The sequence below is a fragment of the Oryzias latipes genome, chromosome 17, assembly GCF_002234675.1.
Source record: "Oryzias latipes chromosome 17, ASM223467v1".
Classification (NCBI taxonomy): Eukaryota; Metazoa; Chordata; class Actinopteri; order Beloniformes; family Adrianichthyidae; genus Oryzias; species Oryzias latipes.
In genome coordinates, this window is record NC_019875.2 from 11,265,991 (window position 1) to 11,290,029 (window position 24,039).

Consider the following 24,039-nt stretch of genomic DNA (forward strand, 5'->3'; position numbering starts at 1 on the left):
TAGACCCTGAATAGACGGTTCCGATTAAACTCAACAAATGCCCAAGAAGTATAGAAAACAAAGAAATTAAAATAATACAAAAAGCAATGCTTGGGATCAGTGTGCTTTATTTGGATATCTGCAATTAAATTTGAAAACTCTCTTAACATCAGACGACCATAATGTATATATGTTTCATTAATAGGAAGTTATACATTTATTCAAAGTCAAATTTTAACACATTTAAGGTACATTTTAAATCTTTATCAGCAGTTAACTACAGCTATGTTTATTTACATATTTTTAAACATTTCATGCAAAGAGAGGCAAATGGTTTTTGCACCTTCAGACAAACATCATACTCTACTGAAGAATCTCACAATTACATGCAAAGGTAATCTATTACTAAAAATCTCCATGTGGGAAATACGTCTTCCAACATTGTGTATCCTCATAAATGTATCTATTAGGGGGGTGTTATGGTACATGTAGTTGTACTGAACCATTTCGGTACGGTTATTTTGGTTTGGTTCAATTTTGTACCGTTTCAGTACCCCACCTACTTCGCGCAAAACATTCTTGACAAACTTTACAAGAATAAGGCCTTTAACATGTGTGAGTCCTCATGTGGACCTTTAAGGCACTGCTTTGCCTGAAACCCTTTTGACATAGTTTAACAGTAAAAGGCCTTTCACCTGTGTGAGTTCTCATGTGGATTTTCAAGTCACTACCATTAGTGAAACTTTTTTCACAAACTTTACAAGTCAAAGGTCTTTCACCTGTGTGAATTCTCATGTGACAGGTCAAATTTCTCAAGGAGACAAAAACTTTCTTACAAATGTCACATGGAAAAAGCTTCTTAGCTGTGTGAGTTCTTATGTGGGCTTTTAAGTCACTACCTGTAGTGAAACTTTTTCCACATACTTCACAAGTAAACGGCCTTTCACCTGTGTGAATTCTCATGTGAACATTTAAGGAAGACTTTTGAGTAAAATGTTTTTTACAGACTTTACAAGAATAAGGCCTTTCACCTGTGTGATTTCTCATGTGGATTTTCAAGTCACTACCTGTAGTGAAACTTTTTCCACATACTTCACAAGTGAAAGGCCTTTCACCTGTGTGAATTCTCATGTGAACATTTAAGGATGACTTTTGAGTAAAATGTTTTTCACAGACTTTACAAGAATAAGGCCTTTCACCTGTGTGATTTCTCATGTGGACCTTTAAGGCTCTGCTGTGCATGAAACCCCTTTGACATAGTTCACAAGTAAAAGGCCTTTCACCTGTGTGAGTTCTCATGTGTAAGGTCAAATTATTTGAATGGATGAAGGTTTTCCTACAAATGTCACAGGAATAAGGCCTCTCACCTGTGTGAATTCTCATGTGAACATTTAAGCAAGAACGTTGAGTAAAACATTTTTTACAGACTTTACAAGAATAAGGCCTTTCACCAGTGTGAGTTCTAATATGATAGGTCAAATTTCTTGAGGAGACGAAGACTTTCTTACAAATATCACATGAAAAAAGCTTCTTAGCTGTGTGAGTTCTCATGTGACTGGTCAAACTATTTACATGGATGAAGGTTTTCTCACAAATGTCACACGGAAAAAGCTTCTTAGCTGTGTGAATTCTTATGTGGACTTTTAAGTCACTACCTGTAGTGAAACTTTTTCCACATACTTCACAAGTGAAAGGCCTCTCACTCGTGTGAATTCTCATGTGAACATTTAATGAAGAATTTTGAGTAAAATGTTTTTTACAGACTTTACAAGAATAAGGCCTTTCATCTGTGTGAGTCCTCGTGTGGACCTTTAAGGCTCTGCTGTGCATGAAACCCTTTTGACAAAGTTTACAAGAATAAGGCCTTTCACCTGTGTGAGTTCTCATGTGTAAGGTCAATCCACCTGAATGGATGAAAACTTTCTTACAAATGTGACAGGAATAAGGCCTCTCACCTGTGTGAATTCTCATGTGAACAATTAAGCAAGAACTTTGAGTAAAACATTTTTGACAAACTTTACAAGAATAAGGCCTTTCACCTGTGTGAATTCTCATGTGATAGGTCAATCTACTTGCATGTATGAAGGTTTTCTTACAAATGTCACAGGAATAAGGCCTCTCACCTGTGTGAAGTCTCATGTGAATATTTAAGTGAGAAGGTTGAATAAAACATTTTTGACAAACCTTACAAGAATAAGGCCTTTCACCTGTGTGAGTTTTCATGTGATAGGTCAAATTTCTTAAGGAGACGAAAACTTTCTTACAAATATCACACGAAAAAAGCTTCGTCGCTGTGTGAGTTCTTATGTGGGCTTTTAATTTAGTGCTTTGTAAAAAGTTTTTTCCACATACTTCACAAATGAAAGGCCTCTCACCCGTGTGAGTCCTCATGTGGACCTTTAAGTCTTTACTTTGCAAGAAACCCTTTTGACATAGTTTACAAGAATAAGGCCTTTCACCTGTGTGAGTTCTCATGTGATAGGTCAAACTATTTGCATGGATGAAGGTTTTCTTACAAATGTCACAGGAATAAGGCCTCTCACCTGTGTGACTTCTCATGTGAATATTTAAGTAAGAACTTTGTGTAAAACTTTTTTGACAAACTTTACAAGAATAAGGCCTTTCACCTGTGTGAGTTCTCATATGACAGGTCAATGCACCTGAATTGATGAAACCTTTGTTACAAATGTCACAGGAAAAAGGCCTCTCACCTGTGTGAATTCTAATGTGCATTTTCAAGTCACTACCTTTAGTGAAACTTTTTCCACATACTTCACAAGTGAAAGGCCTCTCACCTGTGTGAATTCTCATGTGATAGGTCAAATTTCTCAAGGAGATGAGAACCTTCTTACAAATTTCACACGAAAAAAGCTTCTCACCTGTGTGAGTTCTCATGTGGAGTTTGACATTTTTCCTTTGAGTGAAATCTTCTTTACATGCCTTACAAGAAAAAGGATTCTTACAAGAAAAAGGCCTTTCAGATGTGTGTATTGAATCACTATGTTGACATAAGACAGCTGAACTCTCCTTCACATGAGAATCTGAAGGAGAGTCCAGCTGGACAGTCACCGCATCACTGGACAACAGTGATGCGGTGACTGTCAATTGGTTCTCAATTGGTTCTGGTTTGGAGTCCATGTTTTCCTGATCATCCTCAGTGACCATGAAATCATAATTTTCCTGCTTCAGTTCCAGCTCCTCTCCTTCCTCACCGATGCAGACCTCCTCCCACTCCTCTTTGATCAGTGGAAGCTCTGGTTTCTCTTCATCCAGACTGGAGCTCCTCTCCCATTTCCAGAGAAGCTGCTCATCATCAGTCTCCACCTTACAGATGTTTTTCTCTGAGAGGTCTGCAGGAACAAAGATGCAGGAGGAAAAAACATCTGAAACATTAGATAACACGATCTTATTTCCGACATAAACAATAAATCAGACATAAAACATAAATGAATGCTATTCTATAATCACAGCATTTATTCATATTCTCCACAGTTTTGTTTCATAACAGCTGCTCTAACATAATTAACACAAACAGTCACATGTAGGGATGGGTAACGTTAAGGTCTGAACGGTACTTCTACTCTTATTGATACTGCTTATCCATCCGGTATTTTAACGATACTCTTATCGATACTTCTTGAGGACAAAAACTAAAAAATAAATAAATGAAAAATGACAACATAAAGTGTTTTATTTGCTCATTATGCAACAACATTGTTTTTTAACAAAACATTTTAGTTTATACATGATAATGTTACAATTCAAACCTGGACTGCATGTGGATGTGCTAGACCAGGGGTCTGCAACCTGTACCTCTCAAAGAGCCATTTGGATCAGTTTCCCACTGAGATGAAAGCACAGGGAGCCACAACACTAGATGTGTTAGAAAAAATGTTTTTGGCGATATGTTGCAATAGTTCATTTAGCACTTCTATTGATTCAAAAATGCTGTCAGGATATTTATTTAATTATTTTTATTCTTTATAAGCGTGATGTTTCCTTTGATCTTTTGTCCATTTTCCACAACCTTGAATAGGATTTTCCGTCTGTCAAAGACAGAGTTAAGATGAATGAGATGATGGAAACAAATTCACTTTGATACAGACTCCTTTCTATTCATTTTTTGTATTTAAATCCAATAAATTATATAAACTTTATGGATGACAACTATTTTTTTTATTAGAAGGCATCTGTTAGTTTGTCTGGAATCATAAGTGGTGAGTCTAAGCCCCGCCCCCGCCTCTCTACCTGTTTGTTGTTTTTCCCCGCGTGCAACCCCCCCCCCCCCGCGTGTTTAGGATAATAAGGGCGCCTTGACGCAAATTTCATTAATTTTACATGGAAATGAGTGGTTTTAGTCAAGTGCAGGGGTCGGCAACCCAAAATGTTGAAAGAGCCAAATAGGACGGAAAAAACAAAAAACAAATATGTCTGGAGCCGCAAAATATTAAAAGCCCTATTTAAGCCTAATAATGAAGGCAACACATGCAATATGTATCTATATTAGCCTAATATCAAAATGACTAAGTTGGTTCAAACACATAATGAGCATTATTAACGATTAAATGTTTATTTGCCCTGCAGTGCATTCAGCGGAGAACGACGCGTCACGTGACTGCTCTGTTGTGAAAGTTTGACTTTATTTCAATGTTGTAATGACCCAGCTGGGACGTCACTTTAACGGGGCAGTTAAACCTTAACTGCCAGCGTTGTGGCATCATAGAAGAGCTGTCCGTGTCCCTAACACCGCACAACCTCAGACAGTCACAAGGAGAAATAAACAGGAAGCACCCAAAATCCCTTTTCAGCATCAAGCCCGTTTATCCGAGCACATAAACATCAAAACAGCATGGAGCTGACTTCAATTCACAACACTCTCACTCAAGGTATTACCCCGAAACTCCCCACTTCCCACGAGCCTTAGGGGCTGAAGGCGGGGCTAACCCCCCAGGTCGCTACAAAATCAATGAATTTTGTTTCATTGCTTTGATAAAATGAAAGAAATGTAATAAAGAATTCCGATTTTTGATGTCATTTTTATTTTGAGGATTCGAACAAAAGAATGCTCCCCTGGCATATCTGAAGTTTAATTTGTAAATTTGTGTTTTGTATTGTACTTTCATTTTGTACAACAAAAGTAAAAAAAAAAAAGCAATATTGTAGTGGCGGTCATGTGCATTTTACGTCTGTTAGCAGCAGGGGATTGTGGGATGCGGCCTCTTGATCTAATTAGGTCTCAGCATGAGCGTTTCTGTTTGCCCACGTTTCTTTTAATATGGCAGTTTTGTTGTTCCACCTTAGTTTATTCTTCCTCTTATGTTGTTTCTTTATGTTGAACCATAAGTGTGGAAGGGAGAGAGGTTGATGACTCTTGTGCAATGTTCAATGTGGTGCGTATTAAACTAAAGAGGCTTGTAATACCAGAAAGGAGATTATGCTCTTAAGCTTTATGCCTGCTCCTCTCTGAAACTGTTCGGAGACGTGCCGTGTATGGGTCACGGAGAATACTTCAGCGCAGTCAATTGAATGACAGCTCAGCCAGGGCTCCAGACTGCGACCAATTGCTCGCATTTTGCGACCAAAATTTGAGAGTGTGCGACTGAATTTTACATCCAGTCGCACATGTGCAACCAGTAAATTTGCCTCCCCCACACTACGTATTTTTTTATACATTAAACGTGGAAGGGGCCCGTCAATGATCAATGAAATAATCTGATACGCTAGCGCACACGCACGCAGGCAGACACACACAGTCGCGCACATACTCATGAAACGCGAGCACACACTCTCGCGTGATGCCCGTCTGTGAGGCGGCCACTGCGTGTGAGAAGAATAAGTCACTGTAAGTGGCTAAAATGCGTGGAGGGGGCGGGGCCTAGAGATATTCGCGCGCGCGTTAACATCTGTGGGAAGGAAACGGAGACAAATATAGTCACAACCTGATATGCGCGTCTGAGCTATGAGTAAGTGAACTATTGATTCGTTCTTCCGACCTGCGGCTAGTGTACCAGTGCCAGAGTGTACAGCAGGGGTCTCAAACTCGCGGCCCGCGGGCTATTTGCGGTCTCCAAGATGATATTTTGCGACCCCCGCCTTAAATGAAAATTTAATGTTACTGCAGCCCGCCAGTTTTAATGAATGACACTTTTTCATTGTCGTGCACGGAGATGACCAACCAATCACAGTGGAGTAAATGACTGTTGGGGGCAGGACAATGACAGGGCTTGAAAGCAGGGAACCTGACAGCCCCCTCCCTCCCCGGACCACATTATTAAGGAGTTCCTTACTTTCCTTTTTAGAACATATCTATTCGCTCGTAATTGTCTAAATGCATGCAGTCCGTGCTGAACTTTTCTCTGGGTCACACAGAACCGGAGGAAGGTTTAGGTTTTGGTTACGGCGGCGCATCAAACGGTTTATGCACGGCTGTTAGGGCAGCCCACCGCTCCCGCGGGAGTCTGGTCAGCTGAGGAGAATAAATGTCCCACACCTACATGTGTGACAGCTAACATGGCTCTAACATTAAACACGCTCGAGCAAAAACAACATTAGTTTTAGAAACACTGAAAATACGTGGGGAAAATGCAACGATAGACGTGTTTGAGATGAACCAGCAGCTCGCCTGGGCCATCTCACCTACCCCCCCCCCCCCCCCCCCCCCGGCGGTGGGGGCTGTGAGATGAAGGCGAGTCTGCAGCAAGACTGAAGGACAACAGGAAGTTGGAGTTGTCCTTAACATTCAATTTAGTTTTAATATTCCTCTCCCCCTTAGTATGATCTGTTATTATATATTTATTTTATGATTATATTAATGTTTTGTAATGTATGTAGCGTTTTTTAATGAATTGGTATTTTAAATTATTTTAATTAATCACTCAACTACAAAAACCATCAGGACACATGTCCCATAATGCATTGTTTTGTAGTCTGTAGGGCAGCTTTCAGTCAGTTTAGTTTCCAGCTGTGTCCGGGTAGGTTTGCCCCTTGCTCCCACCCCTTTCTCGCAATATTTTTGTGATGATTGACAGTTGATGTTGGAGCAAAAACAAAAACATATGTCTCACACCAGGTGATCTGTGCAGTGTTGAGTCCACCTGGGTGATCTCAAACACGCTTATTGTGCATCTTGGCTGCACCTATTTGGTGTCTCAAAGATAAATTTCCATCCGTTTTCTTTACTATTTGTACTGTCATGACAGCGATGGTGCTGTTAGTTTACCTGTTGTTGCATCTTCAAAAGTGAAGAATAAAATGTGACTGAATTAGAAACAGCACATTGTAATTTCTGCAAGTATTATTAAAGTATTTATTAGTAATACAGTGGAAATTAATAGATTTGGTTAGCATGTTGATTTACGGTATGCGCCCCTAAATTTTCTGGTTGTGCCCCTAAAATTTTCAGTTAGGGGCCACTGTGCTCCTAGTGAAAAAAGTTAGTCTGGAGCCCTGAGCTCAGCTTCCAGACAGCTTGGCTCCCGTTTTGCCCTCTGCAAGTGACGTACCTACCTGACATAATAGTTTTTTCTACGCATTCTTACAGCATTGGAAAACGTTAATAATGTTTATGTCTTGTTTTTCCTCCTACAGAAACCATGTTAAAAACAAAAAATAATTTTCTCTCCCTCCTCTTTTTTACATTTTCAAACATTTTTGAAAATGCTCCAGGGAGCCACTAGGGCAGCGCCAAAAAGCCGCATGCGGCTCCTGAGCCGCGGGTTGCCGACACCCGGTCTAGGGGGATAAAAGGATTTTTTTGGGGACTCACATGTCCTCTACAAGATTACCACTGACTGTCTTTTTAGAAAAACTTTCCGTCCCATAACAGACTGGTCGGCTTTCACAGCTGCAGACACGCCCCCTCCGCGCGTTCACGCTGCTGTCTCCCTCCTGCCCGCTCGTACTAACTGATGGTGTTAAAGGCACCACAACAATCTGAGAACATGATATTTACAAAAACATAGAGAGATGCAGCACAGGGAGGAAAGAACTGCATTTTGGACCGTTTAGCTCTTTCCACCATCGTCTATCTTTGGTAGCGCTCCTGTGTGCGCGTGCTGTCTGAACAACAGCCCCGCCCCCTTGTGCACACAGATAGTCAGACAGACCCTCTCCTCTGTAGCGAGAATAGCGAAATTAATATCATCAATAACTGACGGACAATTGACTGATTTGGTGGGTTACATATGGCAGATAACGTTTATACCTTAGGGGACACAAAAAATGAAAAAAGCAACTTCTCCAGTAATGATAGCAGAACCGTTGAGGTCAGATCTTAACGATACTGCAGTCTTGAAGAATGTTGCCCCGGGGCTCGTTCAATACTGGGGCTCGGTACCCGTCCCTAGTCACATGGAAAAGAAAGAACAGCTTCTTTAACCTTTAAAGAAGAACCAGACTGTTGTCCCATAAAACGTTTCTCATCTAAATGAACTCCAACATTTACACGATAACCTCTTTCATTTATGGCCAATGCTGTTTTCTTGGCCATTTTGTTCTTGTTTCTTGTAAAATTCATTTCTTAAAGATTGTAAATGAAGCTGCTGTGTGTAATCAGTCCGTCTCTGTGTTATCAGAGCTAAAAAGCTGAGCTTCAGACCTTTTGCCATGTTGTGCAGGAACAACCAGGCGTGGCTCATTTGCGGAGCGTGATGTGTGTAGGGGTACAGAGGTGCAGAGAAGCTGGTGGAGTCCACCACTCTGTAAATGACTGTCAAGAGTTTGGATCTGATGTGGACAGCTAAAGAAAGCCAGTAAGACTTAAATAGAGGACTGTCAGGATTTTCTTTAAAAACAAAAAACAAACTGTCATACAGCTGCCTTTTGGAACATTGTCAGAGTTTAACCAGGAAAAGTGCAGCTAAGAACTTAACACTGAGAGGACAAACAACAGCAGACTACAGAGGTGGAAAAGGTCAAACAAAGGATGTATGGGGACTTGTGAGACAGTTTGTCTCAACTGAAGGAGGAAGAGGTGTATCTGTACCCATCTGCAAGGCAGAGAAATAGAGATGGAAGAATATAAAGCAGGTTACAGTGATCAAAAACAATTATTCAAGAAAACAAACAAAAGCTAAATACTTAGATATATGGTTGATATATCTATAAAAATATAACAAAATTTCGATGATTAAAAAAATCAAAAGTAAAATATTATACATCTAAATGTACTCTTAATCACAAGAAGACATATATGTAGTTATACATACAGTACACGACACATTGAATCTATTACACGAAAAGTTTTTTTCAAAGAGTGTATTTATTCACAAAGGAGGGGAGGAAGTGAACACATATAATCTCACCTTTATTATTCCTGACATAACTATTTTATTTTGATAGTTTTTTTCACATAGTTATCATAATATGATTCTTCTTTCACTTTTGGCTTCTTCCCATCAGGGCTTGCCACAGCGAATCATCCCAACGTTCGTGGACGAGTCGCATAGTTAACTTGGCAATGTTTTACGCTGGATGCCCTTCCTGACGCAACCCTCTCAATTAAGCCGGGCTTGGGACCATAGAGGTAGAGAAGGGAATAGGGAGCAGCCCAGAGTCGAACCCTGGTTTCACGGATGGAAGGCGCAGCAAACTAGCACGAGCTAAACTGGCTCCCTATCATAATATGATTCTAATGGGAGTTATTTATACTTTACCAGGCTGTTTTAGCTTTGTAAAACGTGTCTGTCTTTGCAGGTGCAGACTTGATACTTTTGAGTTGGTACATAACAGGGGGGTGGGGAAAACAACTTTTCCCACCAGAACTTTGATATTTCTCGTGTGTGGTGTGAAATCCTGCCAAAATGAGGAAGCAAATGTAGGCCTGTGAGTTGATAACATTCAATTATTTCCAACTACACATGCCTCCCCTCTAAAATGATCATCTCAAGTAAAATATTTTCAATTGACTGTTTTATATTTTATGTTACATTTATATCATAATGTTGAACTGTAACACTTGATTTTAAGATACTTTTAACAGTTTTTATATTTCTTAACGGTCTTGCGCCTTCTTATTTATCAGATCTTTTAGCAAAGTATGAAGTCTCGCAGACCCCGAGATCCTCTGGCACTGGTCTGTTAACCATTCCGACTGTAAACACCAAAACCTATGGAGAGGCTCGGTTCAGCACTATGGCCCCCGTTTATGGAACAGTCTGCCAGAAGACCTGAGAGCTGTAAAGAGCATTAATGCTTTCAAGAAAAGGCTAAAGACCCATCTTTTTAACCTGGCTTTTAGCTAATTTTTACTACTTTTATTTATTTATTTATATGTATTTCTTTATACATTTTATCTTGTTTTATGAATTTGAACTAGATTTTTAACGCATTATTTTAATTTACCTTATTTCAATGCTTTATTGTTTTTATCAATATGTTTACTTTTTGATTCTCATTTTTATTTTCATTTTTATTTCCGGTGCTTCCTCAGTTTGGACCTCTCCCTCTGGGTCGGCTGCTGTTCAGCCACTGCAGTTCTGGATGGGAAACTGCATCACCACTTAGCTGTGGTGGAGCGGTTCCCGCCTGAGATGCTGGTATGGGTTTACTGCCACAGACGTGGAGGAAGAGACCCAATGCTGCAACATTTGCCTAAAGCCCATCGCAGTCAAATGCTCTCAGTTACCTGTCAGTTACCTTCTCAACACTGATGACATCAAGCTATATGCTAACAGCGAGCAAGACATTGACTCTTTAACTCCACAACCAGGATCTACAGAACCGAGATCTATATGTCAATCAAGCTTGAGAAATGCAGTCAGATAAAGACAAAAAGGGGTAAAGAACTGGTAGGTGAAAAAGAAGGGGTCCCACTTCCAGAAGGAACAATAGCAGACATTGAGGACAGTTACAAGTACCTTGGACTACCACAGGCAAATGGCAACCTGGACGAGACAACAAGGAAAGACAACCAAATACCTCCAATGAGTAAGGCAAGTCTTGAGAAGCCAACTAAACTGCAAGAACAAGACCAGGGCAATGAACATTTACGCACTGCCAGATATCAGATACCCTGCAGGAATAATAAGACGGCCAAAGGAGGAGATACAGACCACGGATGTTAAGACATGAAAGCTTCTCACCATACATGGAGGGTTCCATCCCAAATCCAGTACCCTGAGACTGCATGCTAGAGATGTTCACTTTAGCCACGCGTGCTTTCACTGAATGCACCAGATTTCCTGACAGAACACTGCCAACTGTGACTGAATTTTGCTGATAAACTTGTGTGGGTTTTTAGTACCCAACTTTTAACTTGTCCTGTTCCACAATTGGTAGAATCAACACGGTGACATCACAAATACTAAAAGAAAAGTTTCAGCAATATTAACAAAAAGTTTATACTTTTTCCATTGTTACCTGTATCTCTGTTTATTCTGAACTGCAAATGGAAATCTTTCAAATTTTAAATGTGCTCAAATTTATATGTTCATATAAAATTTTACTTTTCGAACATCAATCGGCAGCAAATTTCAGACTCAAGTTTGCTCCTACAGACACGTGTGCATTCAGATTAACTTTGACCTCCTTCTCCTGCTTTAGAACGCTGCTCCCAGTGACCTGGTTGGTGTTTCTACCAAAACATGAAAACCGTTCTCCAGCCTTGAAGAGACAAACTTCTTTTAGCCGCAGTAAGACTTACCATGTACAATATAAACAAAAACAAAAATCCAATATTATTATATAATTGCAATTAATACAATAAATGTCATGCTTATCTTATATTAAAAACAAGAGGGGTTTAAGTCAAAATTGACCAATAGATTCGAAACCAAAAAGAGTTGGAGCAACTCTGATGTGGATGAGGAAACATTTTATAATTCAGGAGCAACTTCTACAAACTCTCTGCTGCCCTTTAATTTAAGTCTGGAGTGAAGAACTTTGGGTCAAAGATTTTATATTTCTTCCTGGAGCACATGGTTTAAGTAACTCTTTAATAAACCTTTAATAAACACAATGGAACCAAACCATTCAGAGTTCTAAAAGATATGAATAAAACCATCAACTGGATCCTAAAATGAACAAGAAGCCTGTGAAGAGCAGCAAGTATTGAGGAGATGTGGTCATTTTTATCTTCCATCAGTCACTATAAAGGCAGCTGCATTCTAACAGGGTATAAGAAGGGCAAACCCCTCAACCAAACGTCTCTCCTTGCACGTTATCCTCCTATATAATACCACCTAAATTATGTTTACTTTTATTTTTTTACATAGTTACCATAATTCTTTTCATTTAGATTAATGAATAACTGCAGCTTTCTAGCCTTATTCTAATGTAATTGATCAGAGACAACTGAATCAAAAAGGTAAAACACTAAGATCCATAGACATACTGGTTAATGCAGTAATCCAGTTCAAGATGCTCAAGCATGTCAAATTTATAAGATTAGGAAACTCCTCCACACTCACAGAGGAGCTGCTCAGACTGGGGAGTACAGAGTCACTGACAGCAGCAGAAAACAGGGACTTTTCTCCTCCTTTACTTTTTTTATTAGGAATAAAAAGCATTCTTTGTCAGAACAGTTACAGTTTACGTACCTATTCTTTCCAGCTTTATGACAGGAATCATGGTGATCTTTATCTGGTGATGCTGATGATCCAACAAATCAGACTTGAACTCCATCTTCACATCAGTCTCCTGATTCAGGAGCAGCTGCTCTCCCTCCTGGTTACTGCAGAGTTCCTCTGGTTCTTCTTTAATCTGTAGAGGTTCTGGTTCTGCTTGGTCCAGACTAGAATGTCTCTCCTGTTTATGGAGGTGCCATTCATTCTCATCCTCACACAGATGTTTCTGTTGAACATCTGGGGGTATAAGCCACAGAAAAATATGATATTAAATAGATCACAATTTTAAGTTACAAAGAACGTAAATTAAATAAAGCCACCTCAGTGGCATTGTAGCTGTTGTATACAAAGACACAAAATGCATTATTTAACAATTTAAGACAATTAATAATACATAAATATAAGCACAATGGTACAGGGAAAGAGTAGCTTTTAAACACAGACCGTGAAAAAAAAAGTGATGTTTCAACCCTATTTTATTTACATTTGAGGAATACTGATCGTGCTCTCAGTGACTTTTACCGGTACTGTTTTTTTAACCATGCCTGTCACTACCATATTGCTGCCGTGTTACTGCCATGTAACAGACGTGTACTGTCTTTCTTTGTAAATATATCATGTGTTGAGCCTTTCCTGTGATTACTTTTTTCTTACTTTCTTTCCTCTCCGCCAGAGGCAGATCTTCCTTCGTGGTTCACTTCCCGGTTCTGACCCTCAGAGTCCCCAGAGTGGGTTGATAATGAATCATTCATCTTCTTCTGGGGGAAACCTTGTTTTATCACAGTTCTCTTTCACTCTGTATAACAAACATAAACGCACACCCCCCACAAACTTTTGATGCTCTTGCTCTCACTACCTTTTGCGCTGCACGTGACTCTCCCCTCCCTCCGCTGTAATCAGGTGCGCTCTACAGCCCGGGAATTACAGTATATATAAAGTATATTCAGGGCAACCCCCCGAGGAAGACTTAAGTTGCTCTGTTCTTCACTGTCAGGTTATTTGGTCCAATAAATGCCTATATCTATTTTCAGATGCAGAACTGTTGTAAGCTCCCCCGTGAACCGCCACCTTAACGTGGTGGGGGAGTTTGAGAGCTCGAATGATCCCAGAAGCTAAGCTGTCTGGGGTTTAAGCCACTGGTAGGGTCTCCCATGGCAGATAGGTTCTGGGTGATGACCCAGACAAAGAGCAGTTCAGAACCCCCTGATGATAAGAAACAACGAGGACCCGATTACGTCGCCCGGATTGGCGTCACCGGGGCCCCACTCTGGAGCCAGGCCAGGGGTTGGTGACCGGGGCTCTACCCACGGGCCCCGGTCTGGTACAGCCCGAAGGAGCGACGTGGGACCACTCTCCCATGGGCCCACCACCCGTAGGAGACCTCAAAAGGGGCAGGTGCAGTGTGGTTTGAGTGGCAGTCGAGAGCGGGTGCCTCAGCGGCCCAAACACCGGTCATGGAACTTGGCTTTTGGGACGTGGAACGTCACCCCTCTGGGAGGGAAGGAGCCTGAGCTGGTGCGAGAGGCTGAGAGATACCATCTAGATGAGGGGTCGGCAACCCGCCGCACTGGAGCCGCATGCGGCTCTTTAGCGCTGCTCCCTGGAGCATTTTCAAAAATGTTTGAAAATGTAAAAAGACGGGAGAGAGAAATATATTTTTTATTTTAATATGGTTTCTGTAGAAGGACAAACAAGACACAGATATTCTTAACGTTTTCAAAACTGTAAGAGTTTGTAGAAATAAAATTGTAACGCCCAGTAGGTAAGTCTGAATAACGGGAGCCAAACTACCTGCAAGTTGATCTGTCAATCAACGGGCTGCGCTGAAGAGCATTCCGTGTCCCTGACTTCGCACGACTCCGCACAGTCTCAGAGAGGAGGGGTTAGTGAAGGAAACTGAGAGCAAACTCTCTTTTCCGATATTAGAAACACCATTAGCATTGAATACGCATCACATTGCACAGCAGTCATCAACCTCTCTCCCTTCCACACTCATGGTACAATAAAAAGAAACAAACATAACAGGAAGAATAAACTAAGGTGGAAAAACAAAACTGCCACTTAAAAAGAAACGTGGGCAAACAGAAAAACTCAGGCTGAGCCCTAATTAGATCAGGAAACCGCGTCCCACAATCCCTTGCTGCTAACAGACCTACCTGGGGGTTAGCTCCAACTACCCCTGGCTGCAGCCTGCAGAACTGGTCAACATAGAGGAATGCTGGAATGCTGAGGAAAGTGAACATGCTGTGGAATGTTAACCCCGCCCACACTGAGCCCGTGCATTTGATTCACCTTCATCAGTGGAGTTGTGATTGCAGGAAAGCGGAAGAATCAGTGGAGCACATTTTGCGTCATTGTGAATTGTATGAGGAAGAAAGAGAACAGAGGGGAGGAAAATTTGAATGGTGCAATGTTTTTTCACTCAAAAAATTGATTCAAGCCCCTCTTTCATGTAACACAATAAAATTCTGTTTGTTTTATTTAAAAATATTTATTTTAAAATAATGTATCTACATTTAATTGACCTAACACAAAATGTATTAATATTTTCCCCTATAGCTCCAGTAATCCAAAGTAATTGAGTTCAAGTAAGGGGCATGCTGTTGAATGCTGTTTTCCTGTTTCTCTTTATTGTTTTTGCCGTCTCACGGCTACAATTTTTCACCTATTTTAACCATTCAACTAATAAAATGTTCAACTCCTTCGTCTAATGCCTGGTATTACTTTAAGTCCTTCAAATCCTTCGACTTTTCAATAGTGAAAACTTTTGTTAGTTTTTTCCACGTAAAAAAACGAAACTGTGGCATGAAATCGTTTCAACTCGGCTTCTCCCAATAAGACGATACATGACGAGCCTCATTTATGGAAATAATCAATCTATTTATACCGGCGGCCTCATGTTGTCACAGGAGTGTTAGCTCAGTGGGTTAGGTACTGGGTTTATCATGCAGAGGTTCTGAGTTCGCAGCTGGCAGCAGACTTTTATCGCACGATTTTTTTTCCTTTGCCTTTCTTGATAAACTTAGTTCAAATAACTCAATTATAAATTGCTGTCTTCTTATGCCTTTTACAAGTTTCCATGTGCATGTATTAGGGAGTTAATAAATTTTGTCTGGCCTCACAGACTCAAAAAAATAACTCATTGGATGAACTCAACTTAATTGCGGGCAGGATTTCCATCCAATAAATATGAGTTACCCCACCTCACAGAAAATTCTTCCATGTAACGAAATATAATTGAGTTTGTCGAACTCAATTTTATCAAGAAAGGCAAAGGAAAAAAATCATGCAACAAAAGTCTAAAGCCAGATTCGAACTCAAAACCTCTGTATGTTGGACCCACTAACTGACCCGCTGAGCTAACACTCCTGTGAATTCCTGAGGCCGCCGGTATAAACAAATAGATTCATCATTTCCATAAATGAGGCTCGTCATGTATCGTCTTATTGGGAAAAGCCGAATTGAAACAATTTCATGCCACAGTTTCGTTTTTTACGTGGAAAAAACGAACGAAAGTTTTCACTTTTGAAAAGTCGAAGGATTTGAAGGACAAAAAGTCATACCAGCAAAAAGAATAAAGAGAAACAGGAAAACAGCATTCAACAGCATGCCCCTTACTTGAACTCAATTATTTTGGATTACTGGAGCTATAGGGGAAACTATTAATACATTTTGTGTTAGGTCAATTAAAAGTAGATACATTCTTTTAAAATAAATATTTTTAAATAAAACAACATAAAAAAAACATTGCACCATTCAAATTTTCCTCCCCTCTGTTCTCTTTCTTCCTCATACAATTCACAATGACACAAAATGTGCTCCACTGATTCTTCCCCTTTCATGCAATCACAACTGCACTGATGAAGGTGAATCAAATGCACAGGCTCAATGTGGGCGGGGTTAACATTCCACAGCGTATCCACAATCCTCAGCATTCCAGCATTCCACTATGTTGACCAATTCTGCAGGCTGCAGCCAGGGCTTACTCGTTAGCCCCGCCTTCAGCCCCTAAAGCTCATGGGAAGTGGGAGTTTTGGGGTAAAACCTTGAGTAAGAGTGTTGTGAACTGAAGTGAGGTCCATGCTGTTTGGACTGGTTTATGTGTGCTGGAAGACATGGACTTGGTGTTGAGGAGGACATTTAGCCTCTTTAGCTATCAATTAGTCCCTGAGACTCTCCAGAGTTGTGCGGTGTATGAGGTACTGGCAGCACTCTTAAAAGCCTCTTGATAAGCGGTTTAGCTGTTGCTTTCCCGCTTGGGTGACTGTCCGGCTAAGTCATTAGGATGTTAAACTTCAACATTTCTGTCAACGGAGATTTGCGTCATGGCTTACTCCACACGTTTCTACTAGTAGGGCTTTTTTTTTTAACTTTCAGCAGACCGCTAAACAGGTGGCTGATGTAAATCGAACCGCCGTTAGTTTGGTGCATTGCTTGATGAAGTTGAAAGCAAATATTCTGATCTTCTGCTACACAACAAAGTCTGATGGCTGTCCAGGGGTGACGTTTTGCGTCACTTTGTCTTCTGTTTAGAACACGTGAAAACATTCCTGAAAAGCAAAGACCTGAACAACCCGCAACTGGAAGATGCTGAGTGGCTGGAAAAGCTGCACTTTTTGGTGGAAATGACTGTGACAAGCCACCTGAGCGAGCTGAATGAAAGTCTGCAGGCGCCGCAAATGCTTGAAGCTGTTCTGTCATTCGAGCGCAGCTGACTGTCATGGGGCACGCACGTTCCATTTTATTGTTTTGTGTTCAAATCCTCTAAATAAAAATGACATCAAAAATCGTATTTCTTTATTACATTTCTTTAATTGTATCAAAGCAATGAAACATAATTCATTAATATGTAATGAAGTTAAACTTGCACAACAGAGCAGTCACATGACGCGTCGTTCTCCGCAGAACGCACAAATAAACATTTAATAGTTAATAATGCTCATTATGTATTTGTAACAACTTAGTCATTTTGATAGTAGGCTAATATAGTTAATATAGATACACATTGCATGTGTTGCCTTCATTATAAGGCTTAAATAGGTTTTTTAATATTGTGCGGCTCCAGACATGTTTGTTTTTTGTTTTTTTCCGTCCAATTTGGCTCTTTCAACATTTTGGGTTGCCGACCCCTGATCTAGATATCGTTGGGATCACATAGCCTGGGCTCTGAAACGCAGTCCTTAGAGAGGGGTTGGATTTTCTCCAATCTGGAGTTGCTCAAGGTGAGAGGCGGCGGGCCGGTGTGGGCTTACTCGTGAGCCCCCAGCTCAGCCGCGAAGTGTTAGAGTTCACCCCGGTGGACGAGAGGGTCATGTCCCTCCACTTCCGGGAGGGGGCTTCCTCAATCCGACTGACGCGCCTTCTTTCGAAGAAGCAGAGAATGAGGACTTTGGGGTGAGGCTGTCTATTACCCGGGCTGAAGTCATTGAGGTAGTCAACGAGCTCCTCAGCGGCAAGGCCCTGGGAGTGGATCAAGTCTGCCCTGAGTACCTCAAGTCAAAAAGTTCAAGGATTTGAAGGACCAAAAGTTATAGTTGGAATAAGCTGAAAGAGCTGAACATTTTAATAGTTGAATGGTTAAAATAGGTGAAAAATAGCACAAAGAGTTAAGTGCCGAAAATGGCGGAAGATGAGCGTAATAAATAAAGAGAAACAGGAAAACAAAGGATTGAATGCTTTACAGCATTTTTCTTTTCTTTTTATTTGGTTGAATGCTTTACAGCATTCGGAAATCGGAATTGCAAATAGAAATCCTTCTTCCAATTTTATATATGCTCACATTTACATTTACAGTGAGGTCAATAAGAATTTGATTTAGCTAGTTCTCCCACTTAGAAAACATGGAGGGGTCTAAAATTTTCATCATAGGTGCATTTCCACAGTGAGAGACAGAATCTGAAGAAACATTCAGAAATCATGTTCTAGGATTTTTTTAAACAATTTATTTGTATATTACTGTGACAAATAAGTATTTGATCACTTGATTATCAGATAGATTTCTGACCAGTAAAGATCTGCTGTTCTGCTTTTAAATAGTCCAACTCCACTCTGTTCATGATTCTAAATTAGTGGCACCTGTTTGAGGTGGTTAGCTTGCATAAAGGCACCTGTGCACCCCACAATCAGTCAGAAGTCTAACTACCAACATGGTCAAAACTAAAGAGCTGTCAAAAGACACAAGAGACAAAATTGTAGACCTTCACAAAGCTGGAAGTGGCTACGGGGAAATTGCCAAGCAGCTTGGTGAGAAAAGAACAACTGTTGGAGCAATTGTCAGACAATGGAAGAGGCTAATGATGACTGTCAATGTCCCTCGGACTGGGGCCCCTCGCAAGATCTCACCGTTCTGCCCAGGGACGACTGCACTGTATTAAGGAGAGGATGAACGGGGCTCTGTATTGTGAGATATTGGGCAAAAACCTCCTTACCTCAGTCAGAGCGTTGAAGGTGGGTCGTGGCTGGGTCTTTCAGCATGACAAAGCCCACAGCAAAGAAAACTAAGGAGTGGCTCCCTAAGAAGCATGTCAAGGTTCTGGAGTGGCCTGGCCAGTCTCCAGACCTAAGTCCAATAGAGAATCTTTGGAAGGAGCTGAAACTCTGTCTTGCTCAGTGACAGCCCTGAACCCTGACAGATCTAGAGAAGATCTGTATGGAGGAGTGGGCCAAAATCCCTGCTGCAGTGAGTAGAAACCTAGTGAAGAACTACAGGAACCGTTTGACCTCTGGAATTGTTAACAAAGGCTTCTGTATTAAATATTAAAGTTGTTTAACTCAAGTGACCACATACTTATTTGTCACAGTAATATACAAATAAACTGTTTTAAAAAAATCTTACAACATAAATTCTGAATGTTTCTTCAGATTCTGTCTTTCACTGTGGAAATGCATCTATGATGAAAATTTTAGACCCCTCCATGTTTTCTAAGTGGGAGAACTTGCTAAATCACAGGGTGATCAAATACTTCTTGACCTCACTGTATATGTTCATATGAAATTTTACTTTTAGAACATCAATCGGCAGCAACGTTCAGACTTAAGTTTGCTCCTACAGACATGTGTGCATTCAGATGAACTTTGACCTGCTTTTCTGCTTTACCACGCTGCTCCCAGTGACCTGGTTGGTGTTTCTACAAAAACATGAAAAGCGTTCTCCAGCCTTGAAGAGACAAACTTATTTTTACATGAAAGTTTTTCCCCTTCGTCTTATTCTATTTTATTTTGTATTTTGAAGTTAGATTCCCCGTTTAAACTGAAGTTTGAAGAGAAACAGAATTTAATTTCCATGTATGTGAAAACATCATAGAGATTGACCATGAAGTTTACTTTGACTTTTAAGTAAAGGTCTTTAAAATATTACTAAAAGATTAAAAACCAGAAAGAGTTGGAGCAACTCTGATGTGGATGAGGAAACATTGTATAATTCAGGTGCAGCTTCTATAAACTCTCTGCTGCCCTTTAATTTAAGTCTGGAGTGAAGAACTTTGGGTCAAAGATTTTATATTTCTTCCTGGAGCACATGGTTTAAGTAACTCTTTAATAAACCTTTAATAAATACAATGGAACCAAACCATTCAAGGTTCTAAAAGATATGAATAAACCGTCAACTGGATCCTAAAATGAACAAGAAGCCTGTGAAGAGCAGCAAGTATTGAGGAGATGTGGTCATTTTTATCTTCCATCAGTCACTATAAAGGCAGCTGCATTCTAACAGGGTATAAGAAGGGCAAACCCCTCAACTGACCGTCTCTCCTTGCACGTTATCATCCTATATAATACCACCTAAATTATTTGCGCTTTTATTTTTTTACATTGTTACCATAATTCCTTTAATTAAGTTTAATGAATAACTGAAGCTTTTTCTAGCCTTATTCTAATGTAATTGATCAGAGACAACTGAATCAAAAGGTAAAACATTAAGATCCATAGACATACTGGTTAATGCAGTAATCCAGTTCAAGATGCTCAAGCATGTCAAATTTATAAGATTAGGAAACTCCTCCACACTCACAGAGGAGCTGCTCAGGCTGGGGAGTACAGAGTCACTGACAGCAGCAGAAAACAGGGACTTTTCTCCTCCTTTACTTTGTTTCTTAGGAATAAAAAGCATTCTTTGTCAGAACAGTTACAGTTTACGTACCTATTCTTTCCAGCTTTATGACAGGAATCATGGTGATGTTCCTCTGGTGATGCTGATGATCCAACAAATCAGACTTGAACTCCATCTTCACATCAGTCTCCTGATTCAGGAGCAGCTGCTCTCCCTCCTGGTTACTGCAGAGTTCCTCTGGTTCTTCTTTAATCTGTAGAGGGTCTGGTTCTGCTTGGTCCAGACTGGAATGTCTCTCCCGTTTATGGAGGTGCCATTCATTCTCATCCTCACACAGATGTTGCTGTTGAACATCTGGGGGTAGAAAACACAGAAAAATAATGCTTTAAAAAAGAGAGATGCATCCTAACGGAGTTTACTGCTTCACCAACAAAAATGATATTAAATAGATCACAATTTTAAGTTACAAAGAACATAAACTAAACAAAGTCAACTCATTTGCATTGTAGCTGTTGTATACAAAGACACAAAATGCATTATTTAACAAATTTAAGACAATTAATAACACATAAACATAAGCATAATAGAAAAGTGAAAGAGTGAAGTGAAAAAAGTGATGTTTCAACCTTATTTTAATTACATTTGAGGAATACTGTTTGTTCTTTAGACTAACAATTGCTCCTACAGATACTCATAAACACAGATGTGCTTTAACCCAATTCACTTACAGAATAAAAAAACAGAAACTTATCTGATAAGTTATACTTCACATACCTGTTTTGTGTAAGTCTGTCTCAGCATTTCTGATCCCCAGGCAGTACTGATAATGTGACAGTTCCTTGAACTGAAACATAATCCTTTTACAATCTCTGAAATTCTCTTCACATTTAGACTTTAATTCTGCATTTACATCAGCATCCTGATTCAGCCAGAGCGACTCTTCCTCCTGATTAATGCACAGTTCCTCTGGTTCCTCTTTGAATTGTGGAGGTTCTGGTTCTGCTTGGTCCAAACTGGAGGCTTTCTCCTGGTTAGAGCTGTCATTCATAATGTACTCCTTGCATAAAGAACAACACAAAAGAACAAAGACATTAAGACAAGAATAAAAATGTTATAGCCATTTCGAAATTGACTGTTATAACATGAAAAGTCTAGTTATACGGTAGCTGTATTGGGTCTAATTAGAATCAGCTTGAAGTCATTAAAAATCCAGATTGTAAATTTAAAAAACTAATGTATGAAAACAGTTTTAAACTCAAAGGTACTCATTGTAAAGTTGAAAGAAATACTAACATTTGGAGAAGAATATTTTTGTATATTTGAAACTTGGAATGACATAAAAAAAAACTCTAAACCTGAAGCTATTACCCAGTGAAAAAAAAAAGTTTTTTAGTATCAGATGCTATTTTGTATTTTCAACATTTGCTTTTCTGTTTCTTTCACTCCTGGCTTTCAGTCCTCAGTTTATGGTTCAACTCAAAGGAGGAAAAGATAATACAAAATCATTGACAAAACCATATTTGGTACAGTATATCGTTTCAACCTCTGTTTTAATACCTATTTGAATGGATGATCAAAGCATTTAATAAACAGAAATGCCCTTTAATGCATGATGGTCACGTGATGATGGCGCTGTGCATCGTCTTTGACTGGATGCTAACGCTTATGCACTAAAGAGCAGGGATAGAGCTCAAACAACAGTTTTCAGAATCTTAACAAAAATGAAATAATATCAAAATAACTAAATTCAACGCATATCTTAAAAATGCAGAAGTTCTCTTATTTTCACCAGTGGCTGTTTTAGGTTCACAGAAATACATACCGCCACTTAGGAAGTTCAACTACGGCTTTAGAAGGATGGCCGTCGATCTGTCCTCCTTCCGAAGATCCCTTTCAACATTTTCATCAGAAATGTTAAGTCTTTACCACTGCGCGAACTGAACATATCTAATCAAAGCGCGGTATCCAAACCGGAAACGATTGTCTGCTTTCACATCCAGTCACGGGCATCACCGCCCCCTATGGGCAAGGAGGTTTGAGGCGGAAAATGGAGTTTGTTTTAAAGTGTGGATGCCATGCTTTGAACAACTTTGTCAAATAAAAAAGCCTTTTAAAACGCTGATTCTATTGATACCAATAGTTAGCGTCGAAAAAAATCCGAAGCATATGAATAATAGACATCTTTCGAAGGAATCAGAGATTTGAATTTGCCGCTAAGAACGCAGGCTGGAAGTGACCTCGATATGACCTGTGACGTCACGAAAGGCATTGACTTTCGCAGTTCCGCTTCGGACAGCATGTAAACAAAACAGGTAGTCTTCGTTTCTCTCGTGTTTAAATCTGTTAATCATCAACATGCCAAGTCGTTGTGTGGCAGCTGGATGTAGCAATACATCTAGTGAAAGTGTATCTGTGTATAAATTCCCAAAACAAGAAACGCTGCTGAAACAATGGACAGAACAAGTGCAGCGAACGAGGGCGAATTGGGTGCCAACTGCTTCGTCAACTTTATGCAGCGAACATTTTGAGGCAGACTGTTTTGAAGAAACACCACAGCTCATGAAAGATATGGGAATGCATGTCAGATATAAAAAAGTATTGAAACCGAACGCAATCCCCACCATTTTCAAGAGATCGCTAGTGGGAACGTCCGAAACAGAAACGCCCAGTACCAGCACTGGCAGCAGCCAGTACAAAAAGAGAAAATCTGTGACCGAAAAGCTGGCACAAAAGAGAGTGAGTTTAATGTTTATTACAAAATTTATTTATTACAAAAGAGAGTGAGTTTAACGTTTAATATATATACGGTATATATATTGATATAAAAATTTCCCTATGCTATATTATACATAGGCCTAGGCCCTAGAGTAACAGATCTTTATACTGAATAATCCTTCATTTTAATTAAATGTTGCCTGTACACATTTCACACAATTAATTATAAGCTGTTTAGCAGCAAGACAACTAGTAACAGGAAGAGGACTAACAATATCTATGACAATATTCCAGGAAGTACAGGAGCTTCTAGCCCAACCAGTTGAAGTGCCTGAACATATTCAAGAGGAAATGGAGATAGATGAACCGCAACCAGTCCCTGTACATGTAAGATGATCACATACATGGCCGGCCCTCCCTATACGCGAATTACGCAGCCGCGTAGGGCCCCCGTCACCAGCAGGGCCCCGAAGTGGCGACAAAAATTAAATTAAAAAAGACCCAAATCTGGCAACCCATTTCATAGAACTTCCTTACCAACGTGTGCTCTGAATGTTGTGCAAAAGAAAGTTGCCTGCACTTTAATGATCCCCCCTGTCAGCACACATGAACCAATTTGGCAACCCAAATAATGACGTTACACTATTTAGCAACGATTGGTCAACATAATTGCATCTGAGTCTGGCACGGTGTGCATTTACGAGCGCATTTTGTTTCAATAAAGTTGGGGAAAAG

The 24,039-nt window shown here is 40.0% G+C and overlaps 1 protein-coding gene across 17 annotated transcripts in view; it reads right to left on the reverse strand.

Moving 5' to 3' along the window:
* LOC110013423 (zinc finger protein 271) overlaps window positions 1–24,039 on the reverse strand; it is a 253,782-nt gene that overhangs the window by 155,146 nt on the left and 74,597 nt on the right. For 8 of the 17 annotated variants that reach the window (XM_023965576.1, XM_023965575.1, XM_023965577.1 and 5 more), the window contains one exon: window positions 20,680–20,943. In XM_023965576.1, the coding sequence (XP_023821344.1) occupies window positions 20,680–20,943 (264 nt within the window). Of the gene's footprint in view, window positions 1–85; window positions 3,330–12,515; window positions 12,780–20,679; window positions 20,944–21,363; window positions 21,647–22,411; window positions 22,713–24,039 lie in introns of those variants that run through there. The other 9 variants (XM_023965581.1, XM_023965580.1, XM_023965596.1 and 6 more) reach the window with 9 other exon arrangements.